Genomic DNA, 23,650 nt, shown 5'->3' on the forward strand with positions numbered 1-23,650 from the left:
AAGTATTTCCGGCTCAAAAACATTTTTCTTTCAAAATATGGCATCAGAAAAATCCCAAAAACAATTAAAACTCAAAAAATTCAAAACATCGTTCTAAAAATAAGTTTAATCATTTAAGGCTGGATAACACACATATAACTTGTTTAATGCAAGTAAATATGTAAATATTGTGATATTAACCTATTAAGAATCTGTGTTATCATGATTAAACTTTTAGGAAAGAAAAGGAGATATATAACTCTAAAAATCGTGTGGATATACATGGATGCCATACATACAAACAGCTTGGAGATACTCATTCAAGGAACTAATAAATCATAGATTCATTCCATAAAAAGTTGATGTTTTGTTTTATCTATGTTATTTCTTTAAAATCAATCTTCCATCTGATATTCTACAGTTCAATGAAGTTCAGATTGTGTTGATCAATGCCACAATTCACAACATTTATTCCCATGACTGAGTGGTATTTGGCTTGGTAGCCTTGATATCTTTTAAAGAAATAGTGACTGAACTCTGAGATAGGATATGCATTGGACACTAGTACGGGTCTAGCCCAATTCTGTATAAACAATATCAATATCTTCCATATCATTTACCACCATACGCTAGATTGGATCATTATTACAGGATAAAAATTAATAAAAAACTAATTATCTCTTTAGTACACATATTAGGTTAAAAAAATAAACATGATGGTCATGGAGTGATGAAGTTCAGCATCACACTCATAATTTGGAACCTTAGAAAATTCAGTATTATGAAAAAAATGCTAATGTAGTCTTGAGTAGGCATCATAGATTTTCATCAATGTGTTTGTACAATTTATGGTGGTACACTCTAAGGAAACAGCCAAAGTCTCTTCCTTACATTTATTTCTCGTCACTTTTAATTGTATATTTGATTTACTAATGGATGGTTGTGAACTGTTACCTCTTTTATCATGAAGATGTTTGAATATTGTGTTTCTTAAATTATAAACCAATTTGTTTTTACCAGAAAATATAACCTGAAAGGACATTCTCAAGATCAAGACAGAAATTCAAAAATGTGGATGAAAATATTTCAAAATCCATATTTTAAGTGTAATTTGAAATATACATATTGAGTTATTTTTTATTAAAAACACAAATTTAGATGTTATAAATAATAAAAATGCATATAAAGGAGGTTTAAATATATACATATAAATATTTGAATTTTCAAAATGCAAGTGCACAGTTGACAACATTTAAACAGAGTTATTGTAGGAAATAGTGAAGAAAACGAAGTACTATTTAAATTTGACAAAACATATGAATATTACTCCCTTATATTAAAATTTAATGAATTACATTTTTGCTTAAATTCATGAAATTCAGTTTTAAGGAGCCAAATTCTAAACTAACATGAAACATACAATTGATTTTACATATTGGTTTCTTGAAATAAAGATGACCTGACACAAAAATAATTATACCCAAGACTAAACTTTTCAAAACCAATGTTCTCATAAATTATTGATGAGGTTATTAATGATTATTTTTATCAGGAAGGTTACATTCTCAAAAACGTCTAAAGTCAACTGAAATGATGATCTGAGATGTAGAAATATATTTACAACGAGACAAAGTTCAGATGATTTGTAGAAATTGATGTACAATGAGAAAGAGAGAGCCAGAGAAACATGAATTTAAAATCAATCTAAGTGAGCTGAAAGAGACAGAAATATTTCTTGGATATTATCACATTGATAAATTTATTAAAATGTCTTCTTTTTCTGTTTAACTTTTATAAGTGATCAAATATAGAAGGATAGACTCAATGTGAACTTTATTAGATAGAAAAAAGTAATGGAGAGGCATCTAGATTTTTTCCATGGCAAAACATCTCACGAGGGTATATAAAAAAAATATAAAGTTAAAATCTCACCTAACCCAACTCTAGTATCATAAAGAATTTTTCATATCTTTTAATGTTGACAATCATACACAGATGACCTCTAGTTTATAATAATCTATGATTGAAGCGCGGGGTGATCTGAGAGTTTTGAATGTTGTGTTTCTCTCTAATGCATCAATATTTTAGGATGTGATGTAATTGTATCAATATTTTGTTATCTTTTACAATGTTTGTTTCATATTAGCATCATCCCTTGCAACTTTGTGATGATTTTTATGTATTTAGAATGGTTTTACTTGTTCCAATCAATCTTCAAGGCTGAGATTGTGATTCTGTAAAGGAACCCCTGGTTTATGTTGCTTCATTATTGCTGGGCATTTGTATTGGATAAGATGATGAGTTGTAATTCAGTATAACATTCAAGCAGTTCTCATAAATCATATAGGTCATTTATATTCTTGAATATATTATTTGGTAAACTTATGACTAAGATACGTTCCATTCATGTCTAAGTCTTAAGGCAAGTAGCATGTTATGCTTCCTTAAGTTATTATTAAAAAAGTATACACACAGCCTGCACTAGCCTTTTCATGTATGTTCTGAAAGATCTTTTATCTATTATGTAAAAATGGAAGCTATAAAATCATGCCACATGCTTAAATACAATCATTTCTTTCTTCAAGTCTAACCCCTTAGTAAAAATAATGTCAAAAAAAGTTGACGATATGATTATGTCATGTCATAATATATTCAAGCATAATAAGTTGAACATATGAAGAAATACACATCTTGTTCAGTTTAGGAAAACCTTCATGCTTGTCCTCAAGCTGCAAGCTTTTCCTCATATGATTATCACGTGGCTGTAAGCTTGTCCACAAGCTCGTTTGATGTCCCACCCTTGTTCATTTTCAGGGTACTTGTCATTTTCTTAAGGGCCTGGTGGACTGTGGCTGAACCTTGCTGGACCCAGACTCTGATTGTCACTGGACCTGGCTAGACTAAGGGTCCGACTGTGGCTGGACCTAGCTAGACCAAGGGTTTAATTGTGGCTGGACCTAGGGCTGGGCTTGGCTGTGGACTGTGGGCTAGACATGCACTGTCCTGAAGACTCGACTGGATTCTGGCTGGCCTGTGAGTTGTACCGTGTCTCCGCCATGGGCAAACTGTAGTTGGACCGTGGGTCAATGAAGACTGGGCCTGTTAGGTCAGGTGTGGTGACCAGGGTCATGGACCTGGGTTGAGATAGACACGCCATTACATGGTCCATTAGGGTCTTCCTTATCTTCAAAAGGTCCCCTGGAACTATTTCCTGACATTTTGCATTACTGTAAACCAGAGATTTAACTCAATGAAGATTCATGCTTGAGATTATGAGCATGAGAATTTGTGATATGAGCAGAAACGACACACAACATAATATAGTTCAAAAGGCACATACTTGTCACCTATTTTTAGTCAACACAGCTTTTGTTTCAAGATGGAAGATCCTGATGGTCTATCTTTACTCTATGAATTTTCAGAGATCTTGGTCTTGTCTATGTTTACCAGAATTGCTTGCAGCATCTGTACCATCAGTTCTTGAGGTCACCCTTGTATCTTCACTTGTTCTAATTTTTTTTTCTAAAACCCATTGCATCCAATGGGGACTCTAGTTCTTTAAGTGCCATGATTTAAAAATCTCTGCTGTGATATCATTGATACACTTTTAAATAAACTGTTGAAATCACACATAATTCGAGATATGCAGGAGTAGAAAGAGGTACAAAGAGAGAGAAGCGGTCAAGAACCAAGAACTACATAGTGCAGTAACATTGACCTCACAATAGCTGAATGCTGGAAGACAGCCGTCCCCAGCATTACATGGAGAAAGAAAGGAAGAAAGCTCCTGTCACATGTTCAAGCAACACTTACGGACCAGATTCAGGCTGGAACTCCGACTTATAAATAATATTTCAAACAATAGAGGGATAGCATGAAGTCTATTTTGAAGAAACCGTCACATCTGCAATTGGGCAAGAGAGGAGATTCTCCTACCGCAGGGAGGGGATCCGATCGGGGGCGATCCCTCTTCTCTATCCTTACCTTCTGAAAATTTTGACTTTCTCGGTTGATTTGGTGACATTCCTCCCCTAACAGAGTTGGTACTTGATTGAATCGGATTGCCATTTCTGGATCTTCCTTGATCTATTCGATCACAAATCACCAGGAAATCTTTGGAATTTCGGGGAGGAGAAGTCATATTGGAGGCTCATCATCAGGAGTTCACATTAAAATCTTCACCCACTGCATTACTTAAAGAGTCATGGATGTACTGACGTTTCCTTCTTTTCTAAAGTAATCGGCTTAAATACTTTATTCAGCAGTAGGGAACATTTCGTTCATTTTGCACCAAAGAACTTTGGAAAATAAATGTCCTATAAGAACTACACTCCATGCTCTGTATAAAAATTGAGATGGTTATCATAAGGCAACAACTGCGGTAATAATATGATCAAAACTGGGAATAACTTTAAACATGAAAGAGAGGATTACACCCCTTTAACAGACTTCTTGTCCTTCTTCTGTTTCTGTTTGAGTTGAGTAAGTCCAGGTGCAGTAATCTTCACGCTCCCGATGATGGCAGCCACCAATTCTGAATCTGTGCATGCCTTCATCAGCTCCTTTTCCCTGTTTGTAGCCTCCGGAACATGGCAAAACAGATTCATCGCTGTTTTCGCAGCTGAATCACAAAATAAAACAAAGTAATCACCCAACGAGGGAGGCTCGCATTCAATCATGACCAGAAAACAGTAAAAAACTGACAGAAACAGGAGAGAGATATGACTGAGAGAGAGCGAAGTGGTGAGAGAGAGAATAAGAAAGAGAGGAGTCCACAATCATTGCTGTTTTTCCAGATGACGCAAATAAAAGAAACCTAGTACCAAACGAATGAGAAGCCCACATTCAATCATAACCAGAAAGCAGTAATAAGCAGACAAAAAGAAAGGAAGGAGAAGAAATAATGAGAGCGAGAGTAAGAGAGAGAGAAAGTTAGAGGGATAAAGATAGAGAAAGAGAACAAGTTAGAGGGCACAAGAGTATGATAGAGAGAGTATGAGAGAGAAAGAGATCAAGTGAATGAGAAAGAGTATGATAAATAGTGAAAGAGAGCAAGAGATAGACAACGAGAGTAAGAGAAACAAAGTGTGAGAGAGATAAAGAGAAAGAGAAAGTTAGAGAGATAAATAGAAAGCTAAAGAGAGAGTAAGAGTGAGAGAAAGTGAGAGAAAGGAGTAAGAGTAAGAGAACGCGAGAGAGTGTGTGTGTGATAGAGAGAGAGAGCATGTGTGAGAGAAAGTGTGTATGTTTGTGTGTGTTGTGTGTGAGAGAGAGTGTGTGTATGTGTGTGAGAAAGAGAGAGAGAGAGAGAGAGAGAGAGAGAGAGTGCGTATGTTTGTGTGAGAGAGTGTGTGTGTGAGAGAGAGAGAAAGCGAGGGAGTGAGAGATAGTGAGAGAGAGAGTGTGTGTGAGAGAGAGTGAGAGAGTATGTGTGTGTGAGAGAGAAGAAAGAGAGGGAGTGAGAGATAGTGAGAGAGTGTGAGTGAGAGAGAGAGAGAGAGTGAGAGAGTATGTGTGTGTGAGAGAGAGAGAAAGAGAGGGAGTGAGAGATTGTGAGAGAGAGAGAGAGTGAGTGAGAGAGTATGTATGTGTGAGAGAGAGAGAGTGGGAGAGTATGTGTGTGTGAGAGAGAGAAAGAGAGGGAGTGAGAGATAGTGAGAGAGTGTGTGTGTGAGAGAGAGAGTGAGAGAGTATGTGTGTGTGAGAGAGAGAAAGAGAGGGAGTGAGAGAGCGTGAGAGAGTGTGAGTGAGAGAGAGAGAGAGAGTGAGAGAGTATGTGTGTGTGAGAGAGAGAGAAAGAGAGGGAGTGAGAAATAGTGAGCGAGTGTGTGTGCGTGTGAGAATGTGTGAGAGAGAGAGAAAGAGAGGGAGTCAGAGATAGTGAGAGGGAGTGTGTGTGTGTGCGAGAAAGTGAGAGGGTATGTGTGTGTGAGAGAGAGAAAAAGAGGGAGTGAGAGAGAGTGAGAGACAGTGTGTGTGTGAGAGAGAGAGAGAAAGAGAGGGAGTGAGAGAGTGTGTGTGCGTGTGAGAGAGTATGTGTGTGTGTGAGAGAGAGAAAGAGAGGGAGTGAGAGATAGTGAGAGTGTGTGTGTGTGAGAGAGAAAGTGAGAGAGTATGTGTGTGTGAGAGAGAGAAAAAGAGGGAGTGAGAGAGAGTGAGAGACAGTGTGTGTGAGAGGGATAGAGTGTGCGTGAAAGAGAGAGAAAGAGAGGGAGTGAGAGAGTGTGAGTGTGTGTGAGAGAGAAAGAGAGGGAGTGAGAGAGAAGGTGAGAGAGAGAGAGAGACAGAGTGTGTGAGAGAGAATGTGAGAGAGAGAGTGTGTGAGAGAGAAGGTGAGAGAGAGACAGAGAGTGTGTTAGAGAGAAGGTAAGAGAGAGAGAGACAGAGAGTGTGTGAGAAAGAAGGTGAGAGAGAAAGATAGAGAGTGTGTGAGAGAGAGAAGGTGAGAGAGAGAGAGAGAGACAGAGAGTGTGTTAGAGAGAAGGTGAGAGAGAGAGAGACAGAGAGTGTGTGAGAGAGAAGACGAGGGAGAGAGAGAGACAGAGAATGTGACAGAGTGTGTGAGAGACAGAAGGTGAGAGAGAGAGAGACAGACAGAGAGTGTGTGAGAGAGAAGGTGAGAGAGAGAGAGACAGAGCGTGAGAGAGAGAAACAGAGAGTGTGTGAGAGAGGTGTGAGATAGAGAGAGAGACAGAGAATGAGAAAGAGAGACAGAGTGTGTGAGAGAAGAGGTGAGGGAGAGAGACAGTGTGTGAGAGAGAAGGTGAGAGAGAAGGTGAGAGAGAGAGACTGTGTGTGAGAGAGAGAGAGACAGAGTGTGAGAGAGAAGGTGAGAGAGAGAGACTGTGTGTGAGAGAGAGAGAGACAGAGAGTGTGTGAGAGAGAAGGTGAGAGAGAGAGACAGCGTGTATGTGAGAGAGAAGGAGAGAGAGAGAGAGACTGTGTGTGAGAGAGAGAGAGACAGAGAGAGTGAGAGAGAAGGTGAGAGAGAGAGACAGAGAGTGTGTGAGAGAGAAGGTGAGAGAGAGAGACAGCGTGTATGTGAGAGAGAAGGCGAGAGAGAGAGACAGAGAGTGTGTGAGAGAGAAAGTGAGAGACAGAGAAAGGACCTTTCCCCTTCTTGGCACTGCCAGGGGTGATTTTCACGCGGAACTTGTAGCTCTGCAGCGCATTATAAGGGCCGCAGACCGGAACAGCATACAGAAGAACATCCCCAGGAAGAGGGATCCCTGTCAGGTAGTCCAGCTCATTCATCTTTTCCTTTCCCTCCGTTATAACTTTATCCTCATCATCCTCTTCCTCAATCAAAACTCGATCAGGAACATCGACTGACGTGGCAGCCAGTGAATTGCCCAATTCGGTGGCTTCCTCTGTGTGTTCTTGGCAATCCCTGGACAGATGCCCAGGTTTCTTACATTTATAGCATAATTTGGATGATTCAGGCGGCCCTGCCACACCCATTGGAACTCAAGCTTTTCAGATTGTGAGTGTTCCTCATACCATCAATCATCCATATAACAGTAACGTATTTAATACAAGGTGTAGTTTTATAAATATATCCACGTTTTCCATCTAATATGACGTAGCTACTGATCGAAAGGCTCTGATCAATGACCAGATGGGCCAGGTCAATTGATTGACATGGTCGGATTGAGAATCGGACCCTTCATCGATAGCCCATCCATCCAGTGGAGCCAATCAATGATCAGATCAGAGATGGATAGATTTGAACGATGATTGGATCAGATTGTCAACCCGATCGATAATTTGATCTTGATCTTTATCACTACGAGCCCTAATCCATACATAAATGAGGTCTAAAGCAATGATAACTGATGATCTAAACCAATAAAAAAAATATATAACATACAACAGAAAAGGATTTCAAGGAGAAACGGATTTCCTCAGATGGGGAGTCCTAAGATAAGGCCTACTAGAAAAATTTAAATAGAATTCATCATAACATTTTGAAGAAACAAATATGATTTTTTTAAAAAGTAAATTTGGATGGAAGGGAAGAGTAAAATAAGGACAACACCAAACCCAGTATCCATTGACATAAGAAGAACATATGTGAGGCTAATGTGTAATGTTTTTATTTCCTTACTTTATGTTAGGGCCTGTTATGAAGTCTATTACGACACTCTCATAGCAGGCCCACTTACTGTGGACCATTTCATACACCCATATCAATGGTAGTATGAGAGTGGATATTTCTTGAGGTTCTTTCTTTCTATTATCTCCTTCAACCAATTGACTTGGCTTAGAGAGAGAGGGTCACAATTCCTTTAACTTTAAGACAATGGTAGGAAAAAATTATTCAGAAGAATAACAGCAGCACTTGCCTACAAAAACTATCACAAATTTAGTTTAAAACACTCACCGGATTCTGCTGTTTTGTCTTCCTCAGCAATGATCTCTTTTTTGTTTGATTCATCAACTTTTGAGTTGCCCTTACCAGCCGACTGATCTTTTACAAAAAAATGCGAGAAAAAATTAAGGAAATTATTATTAATGAAGGAAAATAAAGAATGAATGCCATAGTACTCACAGCTAGCAATGCCATTCGAATTCTCCTTTCTTCATCATCTTGATCTGCATACTTCTCCTTCATTTTCTTAAGCTTACCCTTCTGTCCCCTTGTAATCTTGGGGCCAACAGCTTTCAAATTGCCGCCATTTTCAGTATTCTGAGAGACCCAATGACTATTTTCCATGCTACTTTTCCCCGTTTCATCTTTCTTCACCTTCCTCCTCTCTGCCTTTGAGATATAAGGATTACCCCTTGTAGTAACTTTAGAATCCTCAGGATCAGGTAGCTTTCCTTCACCCTTGACTTCAACTCTTTTAAGAGGCCCAAGGCTGAGAGCGCTGTCAAGAATTTCTTCAAGCTTGGAAGACAAAGGAGCTTCCTCCGCTTGATTTCTTTCATCTAAAACTTTATCTGTTGAACGAAAGGCATGCTCTTGACTTTCCTCTGCATCTTCTGAGTCCGCCCTTGGAGGCTGATGCGCTTCGTCTTCTTCACCCCTTACTCTCCGCTCGTTGACGTGCGGTCCCAAAGAACTCTCATCCAATCGAAAGAGGATTCCAAACCCCATGACAAGAGGATGAGGGGGGAGAAAGTTCTTCTTACCACGGATCATGAAGCTTCCAACGGTTAGATATTCCCCCGTTGGAGCTGTTTTGCTGACTTGATGGGTATACACCCACCATGCGCTGGTGACAATTTTTGAGTCCCATGCTTTACTTTGACAGACCTAGGTGTCAGATGGCAGGGCGGAATGATCAGTTCATTATAGTAAGGTATTTTTTACAAAATTATTTTTATTGAAGAATTTATTTAACACATTTATAATAGACTATCTGTCTTAAACGTAATGAAGGCAAATGATTCTGAGCATTTCCTGTCCCTAATTGTTTTATGGGGAGGTGGGAGAAGATTCTGTCACGATACCTTGAATTACGTACAAAAGAAAGAAGAAAGGAGGACAGAGAGAAAATAATGTGAATGAATCTGCACGTGGGACCGCACTTGGGTCCGCACGTGTGGAGTCAGAATAGTCCAAGATCGTAACTGCCGGGGTTAGGAGCTAACTGCCCAGGTTAGGAGCAAGGACTTCTTGCTCCTATATAAAAAAGGTCCCCTGGAAGGAAGAGGCACTCAGTCATTTGGGGTAAGCATGGAGAGGGGGTGGCGTTGCGGAGCTCAAGCTGCATCCGGCTGGAGAGTTTATCACAGCGCTACTGATCTGGAGATTTCTCCCTTTTGTCTGAAGAGTGACAGTTCTGCAACTATCATTGCAAGTAACTTCTTGTTTTCAAGAATTCCTTTCTTGATTTAGTTGGAGTTCTATGAGATTCATCTCCCCCCAATTTTCCAAGTTCACCACATTATTTTGAATAGAGAAAAGAAGCGTAAATGAAAAAAAATGAGTTAAGAAATATGAATTACAGTGTAGCATCCCGCCTGGTTCAAGGTCAAAGGTGGAATTGGGTGCTCTGGGTTATGGTTCTTGATGACTGTGCTGGAAGCACCATGAAGGTCTGCATGGACATACCTGTCAATAGCATTAACGTTAATGCCTGGTAGAAGATGAGTTTTTTTTGAAGGAATAAGAAGATGAGATAATACCCAAAAAATGATCAGCTGCGCAACATTATTTAGAGTTTAATCATTCAATTTTATGATAGGAAGAAACTACAAAAGGCATGGGTAGGTGACCATGGGTAGGTGTCCATTGGGAACAATCTGAGGAGTTTAGGGATAAAGATAGTGTTAGCTGCTGTCTACTTCTATTATTTTTCTTTCCTCCTTTTCACGTACGATCCTATACTCCAAAGGTATCTTAGGCATGTTAGCCCTCTAGGGGCACTTTAGTCTTCTGATGTTAGGTTAGACTGCTTCCTTTCTTTATAAATATGTGCAACCCTCCCATTAGAAGGGCAGTCAAGAATTAAGGTAAGGTAAGATTGACCTCTTGGCTTGTTATCTCGATCCTCCCTGTCTTGGTCCCGTCCCCTTGACTGTTCAGTGATCCTCTACCCCTATGATTGTCCCACTGGATCTCCACCGGAACTCCAATCCGATCCCTAATCTTGCCGATCGGTTTTCTTCAAGTCTCCAATGATCCCTGTCCCCACGATCGGCGACCACTCACTGCGTCTTCAGGCGGCTGGTCCCTGGTTGATCCCTGCCTCCTCCGTTCAACCCTGTTGATCATTCCCATTCTACTATCCAACCCTGGGAACATCTACCTCGCATCTCCTCTATTAGCCTTCCCAACACAAACCAACACCAAGGTTCTTATCAGCATAATAGGCCCACTAATCTGTAAACCATATTTGTATCCCTGTATATACAAGGGTACGTGGTTGAAGTTAGGGTTCATGAAGTATTGTGTTTGTTTCCTTCCACTTATCAGGCAGGGCTTCATTGCTCCAGAACCAACAGAGACACAGAGAGAAAGATAGAAGTATCTAGTGACAACAGACTCGAATGGGTGCCTATCCTTTTTGGAGGATCTCCTATCTAGTTCAACAAGAAATTCTTCACTGTCCTCCTTATGAAAGGACTAAATGTATTTACGCGAAAAACTCTGAGGGAAAATACCAGAAATAGTCCTCATAAGGATTGGGGATCGTAAAATTTTTCCACATCAAAGAAGAATTCAACTTGGTTTTTGCATCCTTTCTGCCCAAATTACGAGTCTTTCACTAAAGTGTGAGTTAAAAATCAAGATTTTAGTTTGTTCTTATTTAGAGAACCCTAAAATATATAATCCTATAATGAGACTACCAGAAACGTAGGATAAATACTTAAAACAATGCAAAGGTTTAACGACTCACAAATCTCCCTTCGACATGTATCTCTTGACTATCATCTCATTCTGTTGAGCATCACGGCCGCTTATAACCAAGTAGTTCTCACTGCTGATAAACCAATTGAACTTCTCAAACCAATGAACTCTGCGAACATGGGAGATCGCTGCAACTGTCTTTTCCTGCAAGACGAGATGACTAAGTCCAGGTGGATAGAATACAAGGAATTATCATTAAATCATATATCACAACAAACTGGTATTAAGGTTTTGCATTTGGCTAAGGAAAATATCATCACCATCAAAAAATGGTCATTGTCATTGAGGATTGTAATGTGACGATAATGATGATGATGAGGACAATGACGGATTGAAGAGTGGATGACAATGACAAATCTAACTGGAATATTGTAACTCTTAAATTATGAAAATCTTTAGAATATTGTATTTCTCAAAAAACTAGATATCTCTTTCAATAGCGCTATAAATATCTCCCAGCCCATGGTGGTTGCTGCCACAAGCATCAACTGCAGGGGGGGAAATGGTAGCACTTGCGGTGGGGGGCAGCTACCGAACCATTGGGTTGGGAAAATACAAACGGAAACAAAGGTAAAGGGGCAGGTGCCTAAGTTTTTTTTACACACCTCATCCTCCTCTCATCCTATCTGCTACATCATCATTCTCATCTTTGACATTATCCATCGATGACAAAGATGAGGACTGTATCTTAAGCCACAATCAAGCGACATTGACAATTTAGTCATGGCCATCATCGTTCAACATGGAAGGTATAATAAGGAAAATGATAAAATTGTCCTCGTCCTCTCATCCTCATCATCAGGAAGCTGAACCCAAAACGGCATGACTAAGCGCTCAGTGCACGATATTTCAGAATTTGAAACTTACAACAATACGAGATTAAACGATTCCAATACTCCAAAAGTGACCAAATTTATGAATTTCTTAGAGTATTGTTACTTTAATTTTAGACGAAGAAATACGTAGCTAACACTGACAATAAGAATAAGCCTTCAAAAGGAAATCAAGAACCATGGGAACGACAAAAAAAGAAGTGGTGTTACTTGTGCAAGCTGCAGCTTTGTCTTCCTCTCAGCTGCCTTGAAAGCCTTCTCATGTGCCGACACAGTTTTTTCTTGTTTGACCTCCTGTTTTTTCTTCAACTCGTACCACCGGCGGGCATTTGCATGAGCTGATAATGCTAAATCTACGTCTACCTGACATAGTGCAGAGAAATACTTTTATTTTAAACTCTGAATTTATGACAAATGAAAAATTGAAGTTGTAAGAATTTGTAGAAAGAATAGAGAGCCTCAGTAACTCAGAAACTCAAGTTTCAACCCCATGAAAACAAAAAAAAACCTTAAATACAACAATTATCACGAAAATATAGACAAACAGCGTAGTGGTATTGACGAGAGAAACCTTCATACAAAAAGCCATCCAATTTAACTTTTTGATGATTGATGCCCTGGAAGACAAATGTAATATTGATGAATAGATATTTTTTTTGAAGAAAGATGAATAGATCATTAAATGAAACTGTAGAAAAGGAAAAAAAATGCAAGGAAAGGCAAATTTATCAGCATAAAAAAGTAGAAAAATTATGACATGTCAAATAATTATAAAATGTGACTAGTCTGGACAAACAATTGGTGAGAATAGCACTAAAGAAACAACGAAATGTATGGTCATCATAATTGGCGGAAGTTGTAAAAGAGGAGTAAAATAAAAAATAAAATGCAGAAAAAAGTTAGAAAGGAACGAACTAGTGAGAGATCTCTAACCAGAGGAATACTTGTCTCAAATGGCAAAAAAACTAATTCTTACCTTGTCGACAGGTTGTGTAATTTCCTCATCATCCATGTCGTCAAGGTTCTTGCTCAGAAGAAGCGTAATGGAGTTCCTTTCAAGATGAAGTTTGTCAATCAGCCCTGCAACGGGGTTTCCCATCTTTTTCTCTTCTTTTACCATTCGGGCAAGGTCTTGCCAGTCCATTCCCTTGGCAAGCGCTACTCGGACAGCCATAATTGCAGCCTCCACATCTTCCAAATTATATTCAATGAGTTCACCCATTTTTATGCTATGATCGACTTCTTTCTTCAGAGCTTCAACACGATTTTCCTGAATAGGTCATAACAACATTCAGAAAAAAAATTAAAAAAATTACAAAAAAGAGGTCCGAAAAATGCGAAAAAGTTTAAATTTGCACAATCTAATCCTTCTCGAGGGGATTCTTTGCAAACTGGAGCTTTCACCAACACAACCTATTATACTTAAATGTGACAATAAATGATTGGGCCTGACATCAGTCTGGCCCATGATCTAGTACAGCATGATTGGACCAAGCAAGATTGACTGTTACTTCATCAAGGAAAAACTGGACTCCAAGATCTTTGATATTGTCTATGTCAACACCAAACTTGACAAAGGGATTACCCACGGATCAACACATGAATCTTGTCTCCAAGCTGGAAATGGAAGATATCCACTCCTCCAGTTGAGGGGAGGTATTACTGGGTAGCACATGACAAATATGCACTACACGTAGCCAGAAAAGACATGCCATCGCATCATATGGCACCGTTGCCCATTGATCTGTGTATACTTTGTGTATTCCCATGAATGATACATGCATTTGTTTTGCCGTATTCATATCTCCCTTCTCTCTCATATTCACATTGGAATACTATCAGATAAAGTTGAAAAAAAATAGCGATTTCTCAATATTTAAATGGAAATTGTTGACTTCTAGGGCTTTCCAACTGTGCTAAAGCTATAACTTTTAGCATAGTTGGTAAGCGCTTGAACCCAACATGATCAGAGCCAGGTGGCAGGTTCAAAACCCAGACGCAACACACATTTCGGCTGCAAATAGGCCGGCGACAGGTGTTCTGGAGGAGCATTGAAGTGCAACATCCTGCTTAAAGATGAAAAGTAGTGCCCTTGCTATCAGCTCACTTTTAGCACAGTTGGTAAGCTCTTGAATCCAACAGAAATATGAAACTCAACCAACATAAAATACAGTTATGAACTGACACAATCTTGGACCAAAAAACATTGTCGTCACATTAAATTAAAAATGTCCACTTGAATTTATGAGTTAATAATAAAAAGTAGTTGGACAACGAGATCCAGGCGGAATAAACAGCATTTCCCATGGATTGACAAACTCATTTACTAATAAGAGCTTGCAATAGTGCGATGATGAAGGTGAATCAGCTTTCCATGGAAAAGTAAGTTTCAAATGAAAGCCAAGGTGAATACGCATTAAAACTCAACAACCACAAATTAATCAAAATAAGATGCAAAAATATTAGTTCAAAAAGGCTTGGCCGAAGTTTGAATGATGAAGATCTCTGCACAAACAAACCTGGTCAGCACGTATCTTGTTCAACTTTTGTAATGCTGCTTCCTCTTTTGCCTTCTTCTGTTGGTCTGATCGTTGGCTCTCAATTTTGCTATAAAACTCATCCATGGCAGCATCAAATGTCTCAAACTTCACTAACTCCCGCATTTGAAATTGATGAAGTAATATAGGACAAAATTCATCATACATCTGATTATCCAAGCATTACGTTGTTCAGTGCCAAAAAGAAAAGGGAATGCAAGATTCATGAAATACATGGCAATAAAAAATAAAGTTGCATGATGATAAGCCAAAAAATTAAGAATTGCATGCAGGCCAATGTGTTGCAAAAATAGGACTAGAAAACAAAATATGAGGTTCATGAAATGATGAAAAAATGCATTATCGAGATACACACAGAAGCCAAACAACTAAAGAACCAAAAAGTTTTCTTCTGGACCGAGGATTTTGTTTACAGCCTTCGATAGTTTGTAATGGTTATACTGAAAATCCATTAAGGAATTACTTTTTGAAATTATCATACTTGTCTAACGCCAAAGGCATCAAGATCAGCTGCCCTGAATTTTTAACCTTTAATTCGGGAGGATTCATCCAAAAACTTCCTGTCCTTTGGTTGAATTCTTAAAAATTCAGGGCTTTGCATCACTACATTAAATGACCAGTAAGAAAAATTAGGACACATGAAGCTATGAGACTCAACAATGGAAGTTAGATGCACAAAAAATGGGATGAAGAAAATCGTAAGAGACCAAGCTTTAATGGAAAAACACTCAAAACATGAGGATAGAAAGGAGTACCTTTCCTGAAATGGGATCTTGAGGTAAAACTGATTCCTTCTTTCCAGAGATCTTATTCTGCATCAAAATGTACCCTTCGGGAATTTTCTGACCTGACATGACAATACTCACCCAATCCTCAAACCTTGCCACAGCCAGCGACAGAGCAAGCACAGATTCATCTTCCAGGCTGGTTAAAGCCTGATCGATTTTCAAATTTGGAGATAGCCCAGCGTCAAGGATCATGTGTTCTGAAAGCGCAGGTCCGTAGCCTAATATAGTGCCCAGAACGTTCTTCAATGTCAACTTAGTTGATTTTCCACCATCATTGACCTTGTCATTTGACTTGGCAGATTTTTTGGCTTTCTCTGGATGTTTCTCCTGAGGTTTAATACTGTTATTCTCGATTGATTCATTGGCATCCATGTTACTGGGCTCCCTTAAAGATGAAAGTGCCTCTTGCAACTTAGTCAAGGTGGTCTTTTGAAAAACACGACTCTGTTCGACTGGATACCGATGGCGGGACATGATTGCCAGTCCCTTATCATCATCCCTAATACCAAGATCTTCAAGTTAGTCATTTGGTCAAAGAAATATTAAGCAGGAACGTAGTCTTATAGCAAACATGGGAAGAAAAAGAAAAATAACGGGCTACAAGAGAGGACGAAGGAAGAAACCAAATATTTCTCTAACCACATGTTACACCATAAAAACTTTTGAAGAGGATTTTCCGTGTAATTCCACACAATACCTACCCATAATTAATGCAGAATGTGCAATTTATCACCTAGAAAGGCTTCCAAAAATAAAAACCCTTCAGTTACCCACTGCCGTCCTTGACTTAAAGTTTTAACAAACTTTGAAAGAAATTTAACCACCTCATAAATTTCCAACAGTTTTATAAAAACTTACTGATAGGAGCTTTCTTGTATGATATGTTGGCAAATACAATTTTTCTTCCACCTTACAATTTTGTTCTAAAGTTAATGTAATTATGTATACATCCCTGATCCTGTTTTCGACTGTTGTACCTTGAAATCCCTGAACGCTGTGCCCGGAATGCCGTATAAAAACAGGGTTTCTCGCCCAAGAGAATAATAGTTTCCGTTTTATTTTCTTGCTTCTTCTACGCTTCTGCACTTCTCCCCATGCTCCCTTCGATGCATTCTAAAGCATCTCACACTGGCTTCGTGGAGGTTTTCTACAAGGATCGGATATCTCTCTCCCTTGTTTTGAGTTCTACACTTTCAGATATGTTCCTACGTTTTTATCTTGAATTAAGAGAGATTATGCAGCATAAAATAGTTTCATGTGAAACTCATATTATTTACCAGAGATTTAGACAATGAGCGCCAAAAGAAGATAAGTGTTAACTATTGGAAAAGGAAAACAAACCTGTGTGAACGGAGCAAGGTCATAACAGTAAAACTAGAATCTGCTAGAAGAATATTCCCCTGGGCATAGAGCTCCAAAATGATATAATGTGCCTGGGGACCCTGCCCAAACTGGAAAAGGATGATCTGCGAGGATATAACATTATCAAAACTATGAAAAAAAAGTTTGTAAAAATATGGCTTTCAAATGGAAAACACGAGATCAACGTTTAAACTCAATGGATAGAGACGATACACGATCATAGCCAAGTTGTCTAATATCCTCGAGCCTTTTGGAGCGGATATGCTTTCGTAGTTTTAGTGTAAATCCAGATGGAGTCGTGCTCTTGTCCCTGATTCACCATTACGATGTCAATAATGCATCTAAATGAAGAAGGTATTTCACAGAAAAGTAATATAGTCAAGCGGTCAGCCCTAAGCATACCGAATGTATTCAGTTGTATGCAACCTAACACCACTTTCCATCAATAGCAAAACCTTTTCACTTTCCCCTGACTCTGTGACGCCACTGCTGTTCACAAGCTTAAAAAGATAAGTCTGAAACATAAACCGATCATGTAAGAATAATAGAAATGTCAGATCGTTTGTTTCACACTTCATTATCACTAAACCATGTGGAACTAAAAAGATAAACAACAGAAAGGAACACTTAAGTGTTAAGTGAGGAAGGAGGAAGATAATGACATAACCTTAAGAGAGTACATGTGTGGGTATATGTATACCCTAGGGGAGAGAGAGGATGATAAGAGGGCTAATGGGCTTATAGAATAGGGCCCATTAGCCCATGAGGATTAGTATCTCACTAACAGTATCTCACTAACATTAAGTGAACGCATATCCCTACTCTTTAAGTTAAACAGAAGTGATAACATTTTCCCATCAGACAAAAAGACTCATAAAAAGGGGCTTACATTTTTCAACAACAGTCAAGCAAAGTAGTGACAGATTGAATGATTAGCACTAGAGCTTTTAGCTGCAAATCAATGTAATAAATTTTATTATAAAGACATCACTCGGCTTCAATCAACTTTCAATGTTCTGAGGAGCAAAGCTTATTCCCTCCCAATGAGGGTCATCCAAAATTACGAAATATATTTATAACACTACTTAAGACCTTGTTTCTCGAATTTCAAATACTATTCAGGTCCTAGCTTGAATTTCCAATGGGATCAGGCTCATCGCTCAAATTACAGGTTAAATTCAATAGAATGAAAAACGGACCAAGAAATTACAGGTTTCTTCCATTCTCCATACGAATTTCAAATAACCAGAGGAAATATTCAAAAAAGTAAACTAGCTTAAGATCAAATCAAAATCCTATTTTTTGAACTTCTAGTACTAGTCAAACCAGAGCTTGAACTTCCATTGTCCGTCAAGCTAATCACTTGTATGAGAGGCTAAAAAAAATCACCAATAAAATGAAAATCAGCCCAATTCTCAGTTACGCGACCATAAACCATGGGTCATTTAATTCTCCATCCGCATGCCCGAGGTTGAAATTCCACTGGCGTAAAGATAATCACTCGCATGACAGTCAACCGTCAACAGAAAGAAAACCAACCTAATCCTCTGTTCGGTGACAACAAATCATAGCTTAATTAATTCCCCATCCACACAAATTTCAATATCCAAAAGAAATACTCCAAAAGGGAACTAGCTTAAGAGCAGACTTTTTCTTTGAGCTATTCAAACCCCAGCTTGAATTACTCGCATAGCAGTCTACCATCAGCAGAATGAAAACCAACCCAGTTCTCCAAACCATATCTCACTTATTTCTCCATCCATACAAATTTCAACTCTCCAAAAGAAATATTACAAATAAGACCAGATTACGATCCTATTTTTTAAATTATTCAAGCCCAAGCTTGAAATACTCGGGCGACTGGCCACCATCAGCAGAATGAACACCAACCCAGTTCTCAAATCATAACTCGCTTATTTCTCCATCCACACAAATTTCAACTATCCAAACGAAATATTACAAGCAACGCCAGATTAACTTCCTATTTTTTGAATTATTCAAGTCCGAGCTTGAATAACTCGCGCGACAGTCTACCATCTGCAGAGTAAAAACCAACCCATTTCTCCAAATCACAACTCGCTAAATTCTCCGTAAATGAACAATTCAACTACCCAAAATAAATATTACGAATACGACCAGATTACGTTCCTAGTTTTTGAATTATTCGAGTCCGACCTTGAATTACTCGCGTGACAGTCTACCATCAGCAAAGTAAAAACCAACCCACTTCTCCAAATCACAACTCGCGAAATTCTCCATGCATAAACAATTCAACCGCCCAAAAGAAATATTACTAATACGACCATATTAACTTCCAATTTTTTGAATTATTCAAGCCCAAGCTTGAATTACTCGGGCGACAGTCTACCATCAGCAGAGTAAAAAACAACCCAGTTCTCCAAATCACGTCTCGCTTAATTCTCCATCCATACAGTCCAAGAAAAGAAGGGGAAAGAAAAGGCGGGTAAGAGAGAGGAGGAACAGGCCTTGGGGGAGATGTCGTAGACGTTCACGCAGCGCATGCCGATGAGGCGGCGGAGGCACGCCACCTCCGCCACCACATCAGCCGTGTTCATCCGCACCTTCACCATCTTCGTTTGAATCTCCTTTCCTCTTCTCTTCTCTTTTATTTGTTCCTTTTTTCTTCTCTTCTGCAGACTGACTGAAAATCCGCCTTAAAGAGGACTCTTTGCAACAGAGTAGGGGCATATCAGAAATTTTATCTGCCTCTGGGTTAAAGTAAGATAGAATGAAATTGGATATGTGTAAATGTATGTATGTATGTATGTATGTATGTATGTATGTATGTATGTGTGTATGTGTGTATGTGTGTATGTGTGTATGTGTGTATGTGTATATGTGTGTACGTGTGTATGTGTGTATGTGTGTATGTGTGTATGTGTATATGTGTGTACGTGTGTATGTGTATATGTGTGTACGTGTGTATGTGTGTGTGTGTGTGTGTGTGTGTGTGTGTGTGTGTGTGTGTGTGTGTGTGTGTGTGTGTGTGTGTGTGTGTGTGTGTGTGTGTGTGTGTGTGTGTGTGTGTGTGTGTATGTGTGTGTGTGTGTGTGTGTGTGTGTATGTGTGTGTGTGTGTGTGTATGTGTATGTGTGTGTGTGTGTGTTTTTTTATACTTTTCCTTAAGAGATATTCGAGTTTCCCAGAATTAGTATATCGTTTGGTCTATCTTAAGTTCTTAACTATGGAGTTGAGATATTCATTTTTATCCCACCACATTGTGTTTAACTATGGAGGTCCCTACATGTGATATCCACTCTGGCAAGACAACACCAACTAGGTTAATCAACTCAGAACTTGTAAAATGCATTTTCTTGGTGGCCAGACTCTGCTAGAGCACGTCTAGAATGAGGACGGAGATCTAATAAGAGAATATTCCTACATAAGACATGATTATCAAAATGTCATTATATATTTTATGAATATCTATCCTTTCCATTTGTCTTGTTTTCTCTTTTGTTCAGTGATCCTTTATTTTGTTATCATGCTCCACCTTTACAAGGGAAGTTGAAAGATCCATGGATGGACCCCGCTTGTGCCCCCAATAACATGTAAATTATGGGGTTAATCATGGGAAAGCTACACTTGAATATAAATGTAGGTTATCAACCTTTAAATGATTAAACATATTTTAACGATTGATATTCTGATTTTTTGGATTTAATTGTATTTAAAATAAATATAATGACATCGTATCCTTAAAGAACTTAATACTCTAATTAGAAATATATTTTATAATGATTTTTTGGACTTATTTTTAGAGAGATGAATTTTCTATGTTAAAATATAGATTTATTTTTTTATTACTTAGTATTTATTTTATACTGATTTATAATCTAGTTTTGTGGCTTTAATATGCGTTTGCCATGTGTCACCATTCGATTTGTTGAATGGCGACCAATCATGAGTTTCTGCAGTGATTAGCTGCATTAATCATTGCTAAAAGGCGTGATTATGGCATCAGAAATCGTGATGCCATTGTCTGACATCTGATGCATTTTTTCACAGGAGACGACGATGACTAATGAAGAAAGAGACAACTAAGATAGAAATAAATGTGATTCATAAATCGAGAAAATAAGAAAAAATAAAAAAGAAAAAATGAAAGATTAAAGTCAAGTTGTGCCATTATATGTGGCATGCATGTGTACCACCACAAATGATTAAAAAGGGAACAAAATGCTGACGCCGCATGCGGAAACACGTGCCACATTGAGGAATAAATAAGAATCTTCCCCTTTTTTCTGATGCGAATGACATGCGTCAGGGTGTGATCCAAGGGAAAAGGGAATATTGTGACGTGGCGCACGCCGATGTGCTGCCCCGTCACAATATTCAAAACGAGATTTAAAGTTGGTTATTATTTTTTTCTCCATCAAGAAAAATTGGCTATCTCGAAGTACGTAATTGCGAAAGATGAGACAATCACACACTCATTAAAGTATCTGACAATTAGAATAATCAATTGAAAATGGAAAGGAGGAAGCACCAGTGCCGATGATGAGGAGAGATAAAAAAATCGATGGCTAGGATTACTCCAAATTCAAAGCATGATAACTAACATCTAGAGGTCCTATTGAGCTGAAATTTTTAGGGATGCTTCATATTCCCCTTCGCTTTCCAGCGTATCCTAGGATCTATAAATAGAGGTATGGATCACAGTCAAAATCATCCTTAAACTTGCTTCCTACCATTGTGGGCTGATTGATATATAGTGAGTTTTTGAGATTCCTCCAGTGTGTTCTTGGTGCCCTGGGTGTGTGGGAAGAAGAAACAGAGAAGAGGGGGAGTTTACATGTAGTCACAAATTGCCGTGATCCTAGCAGAACATAAGGATCTACGATAAGCATCTTCACGTTACATTGTTCTTTCTCAACATCATTAGTAGCTTTGTTCATTTCCACTATCACATATCGACACCACACCACCTTCATACGTTCCCCACATCATCATCCTACCGTTAACTTGTCAATTTTTAGATTTGACTCATCTTTACCCCCATTCCCATCATGCCTCGCGTCATTTTTATTTCATTCTTGCATTCACTCACTATTCTCAAACCCGAATTATCAATATCTACCAACTACTCTCCTCAACTTAATATCACTATCTCGCCTTGTATTGATTTCATATTTAGTACGTTCTGTTCTTATCTCAACAATCACCTTATTAAGAATATCAAATCTTTAATCACCGTTCCCTGTGGAGACGATCCATACTCATCAATAGCTAAGATTAATAAGTGAGTATATTTTTATATTTTTTATTGAATAATCTCAAAAATACCAACAACAAATTAAAACCCTAATTTTGAGATTTAGGTTATGTCAACATGCACACCTGATTATAATAAATATTCATCATTAATAAAATTTATTTACTTATGTGATGTCATCATGGTCAGCTAAAAATGTTTATATTGTGGAAATAGTGATATTCATAGCAAATGCAGGAATTTAAATATAATTATTAGCACATTTATTATGTTATCAATAACAGAGACCATGAGTGTTTAGTTCAGGTAAAAATCTAGTATATAGCAAAGAGAAATCTATGGTCTGCTTCACTGATGAGGTATTTATTTTGAATTTAGCCTATCCTTTAAAAAAAAATCAAGTGATGACAAGACCATGGTACAAGTTAAAAAATGAATTTGATTATCTCTTCCATATACATGTTGTTTTCATGTATACCTCATCACAATCATCTTAATCCTAAAAAAATATTAAATAATTTATAATATCTGTGTTGTCCCTAAAAACTTATGTTATTAATCTTTGAATAAGGATTCCTATTTTGAAAATTTAAACAAAAAGTAAAATTTCCTCTTCTCCTATCTCCAAAGTCCTTGTCCCTTTATATCTAATGATTCAAAATAAAAAAAACCTTGAACCTTAGGAGGTTTGATGATACTGATAATATTTTGGAAATTTTATGATGATTTCCGAGATTTCAAGAAGGTGAAATATAGTAATTTATTTTCAAACTTTATGACTCATTACCAGGGGAGGGGGTATCTAGATGTGGTTGAGTTGGCTGATAAAACCAAAAAGTAGGGATTTCCATGTTTTTAATAACTATACTGATATTTTAAAATATTAGTGAAATGATATCGCAATTCAAAGATGGCATCAATTTTTTCAATTGGTTCTATGATAAAATGTCATTTTCTTATTGGCAAAAACACGTTGCCAGATAAGAACAACTCAACGATCATGATCATAGACTCATCCGGCCATGCCCTGGATGCCATCCAAGGAGGTTTTATATAGGTAAAGGTTTAATGTTTTTAAGAGTTTGCAGGCATTGAGAAAGTGTACATATCCACACTTGCACCACTTACCAGGTCCATCAAGAACTAGGGTTTGGCATGTGTGAATAGCTGGCATGCCAAGGCACTTCTGTGATGATTATGTTTCAGCGGAAGGTCCTGCCCGGAACTAAATAAACAATGGCTGCAAAAACATAACAGCGTAATCGAGTGCATTCGCTTTGTGGTTTCTCTCTTGTAGATGGAGACGGATCCCAATAAGGTGCACTGACACCACATGATGTCCTGATAAAATTCTATTTAGGACATTAAACTAAGCACCTATGAGATTTTTTAAAATAATGCACAATTAATTTGGAACCTTATCAAGATTCAATGGATAATTACATTTTTATAATGATCCCTTGAAAATTGTGTATTTTTATTAAATTTCCCAAAATTTTATTTCAAAACTTAATACATTTGAACAAAATATTATT

General features: G+C 38.0%; 1 protein-coding gene across 4 annotated transcripts; it reads right to left on the reverse strand.

The window, feature by feature from the left end:
* Window positions 1-4,278: 4,278 nt before the first annotated feature.
* EMB1441 (zinc knuckle (CCHC-type) family protein) lies at window positions 4,279-19,507 on the reverse strand. 4 transcript variants are annotated; one of them, XM_078588831.1, is made up of 14 exons: window positions 19,366-19,507; window positions 17,282-17,365; window positions 17,093-17,189; window positions 16,859-16,983; window positions 15,485-16,016; window positions 14,691-14,876; window positions 13,148-13,441; window positions 12,382-12,534; window positions 11,328-11,482; window positions 9,934-10,039; window positions 8,531-9,238; window positions 8,363-8,444; window positions 7,089-7,427; window positions 4,279-4,600 (listed from the first exon to the last, which is right to left on the reverse strand). In XM_078588831.1, the coding sequence occupies exons 2-14, from the start codon at window positions 17,320-17,322 to the stop codon at window positions 4,410-4,412; spliced, it is 3,009 nt and encodes a 1,002-aa protein (XP_078444957.1). In that variant the 5' UTR covers window positions 17,323-17,365; window positions 19,366-19,507; the 3' UTR covers window positions 4,279-4,409. The 4 variants fall into 4 exon arrangements, with proteins under 4 accessions (XP_078444957.1, XP_078444956.1, XP_078444955.1 ...); XM_078588830.1 differs by having other exon boundaries at window positions 17,282-17,368; XM_078588829.1 differs by having other exon boundaries at window positions 17,282-17,392; window positions 19,364-19,499.
* Between the last annotated feature and the right edge of the window lie 4,143 nt (window positions 19,508-23,650).

This window comes from Wolffia australiana, chromosome 17 (genome assembly GCF_029677425.1).
Source record: "Wolffia australiana isolate 7733 chromosome 17, ASM2967742v1".
Taxonomy (NCBI): domain Eukaryota; kingdom Viridiplantae; phylum Streptophyta; class Magnoliopsida; order Alismatales; family Araceae; genus Wolffia; species Wolffia australiana.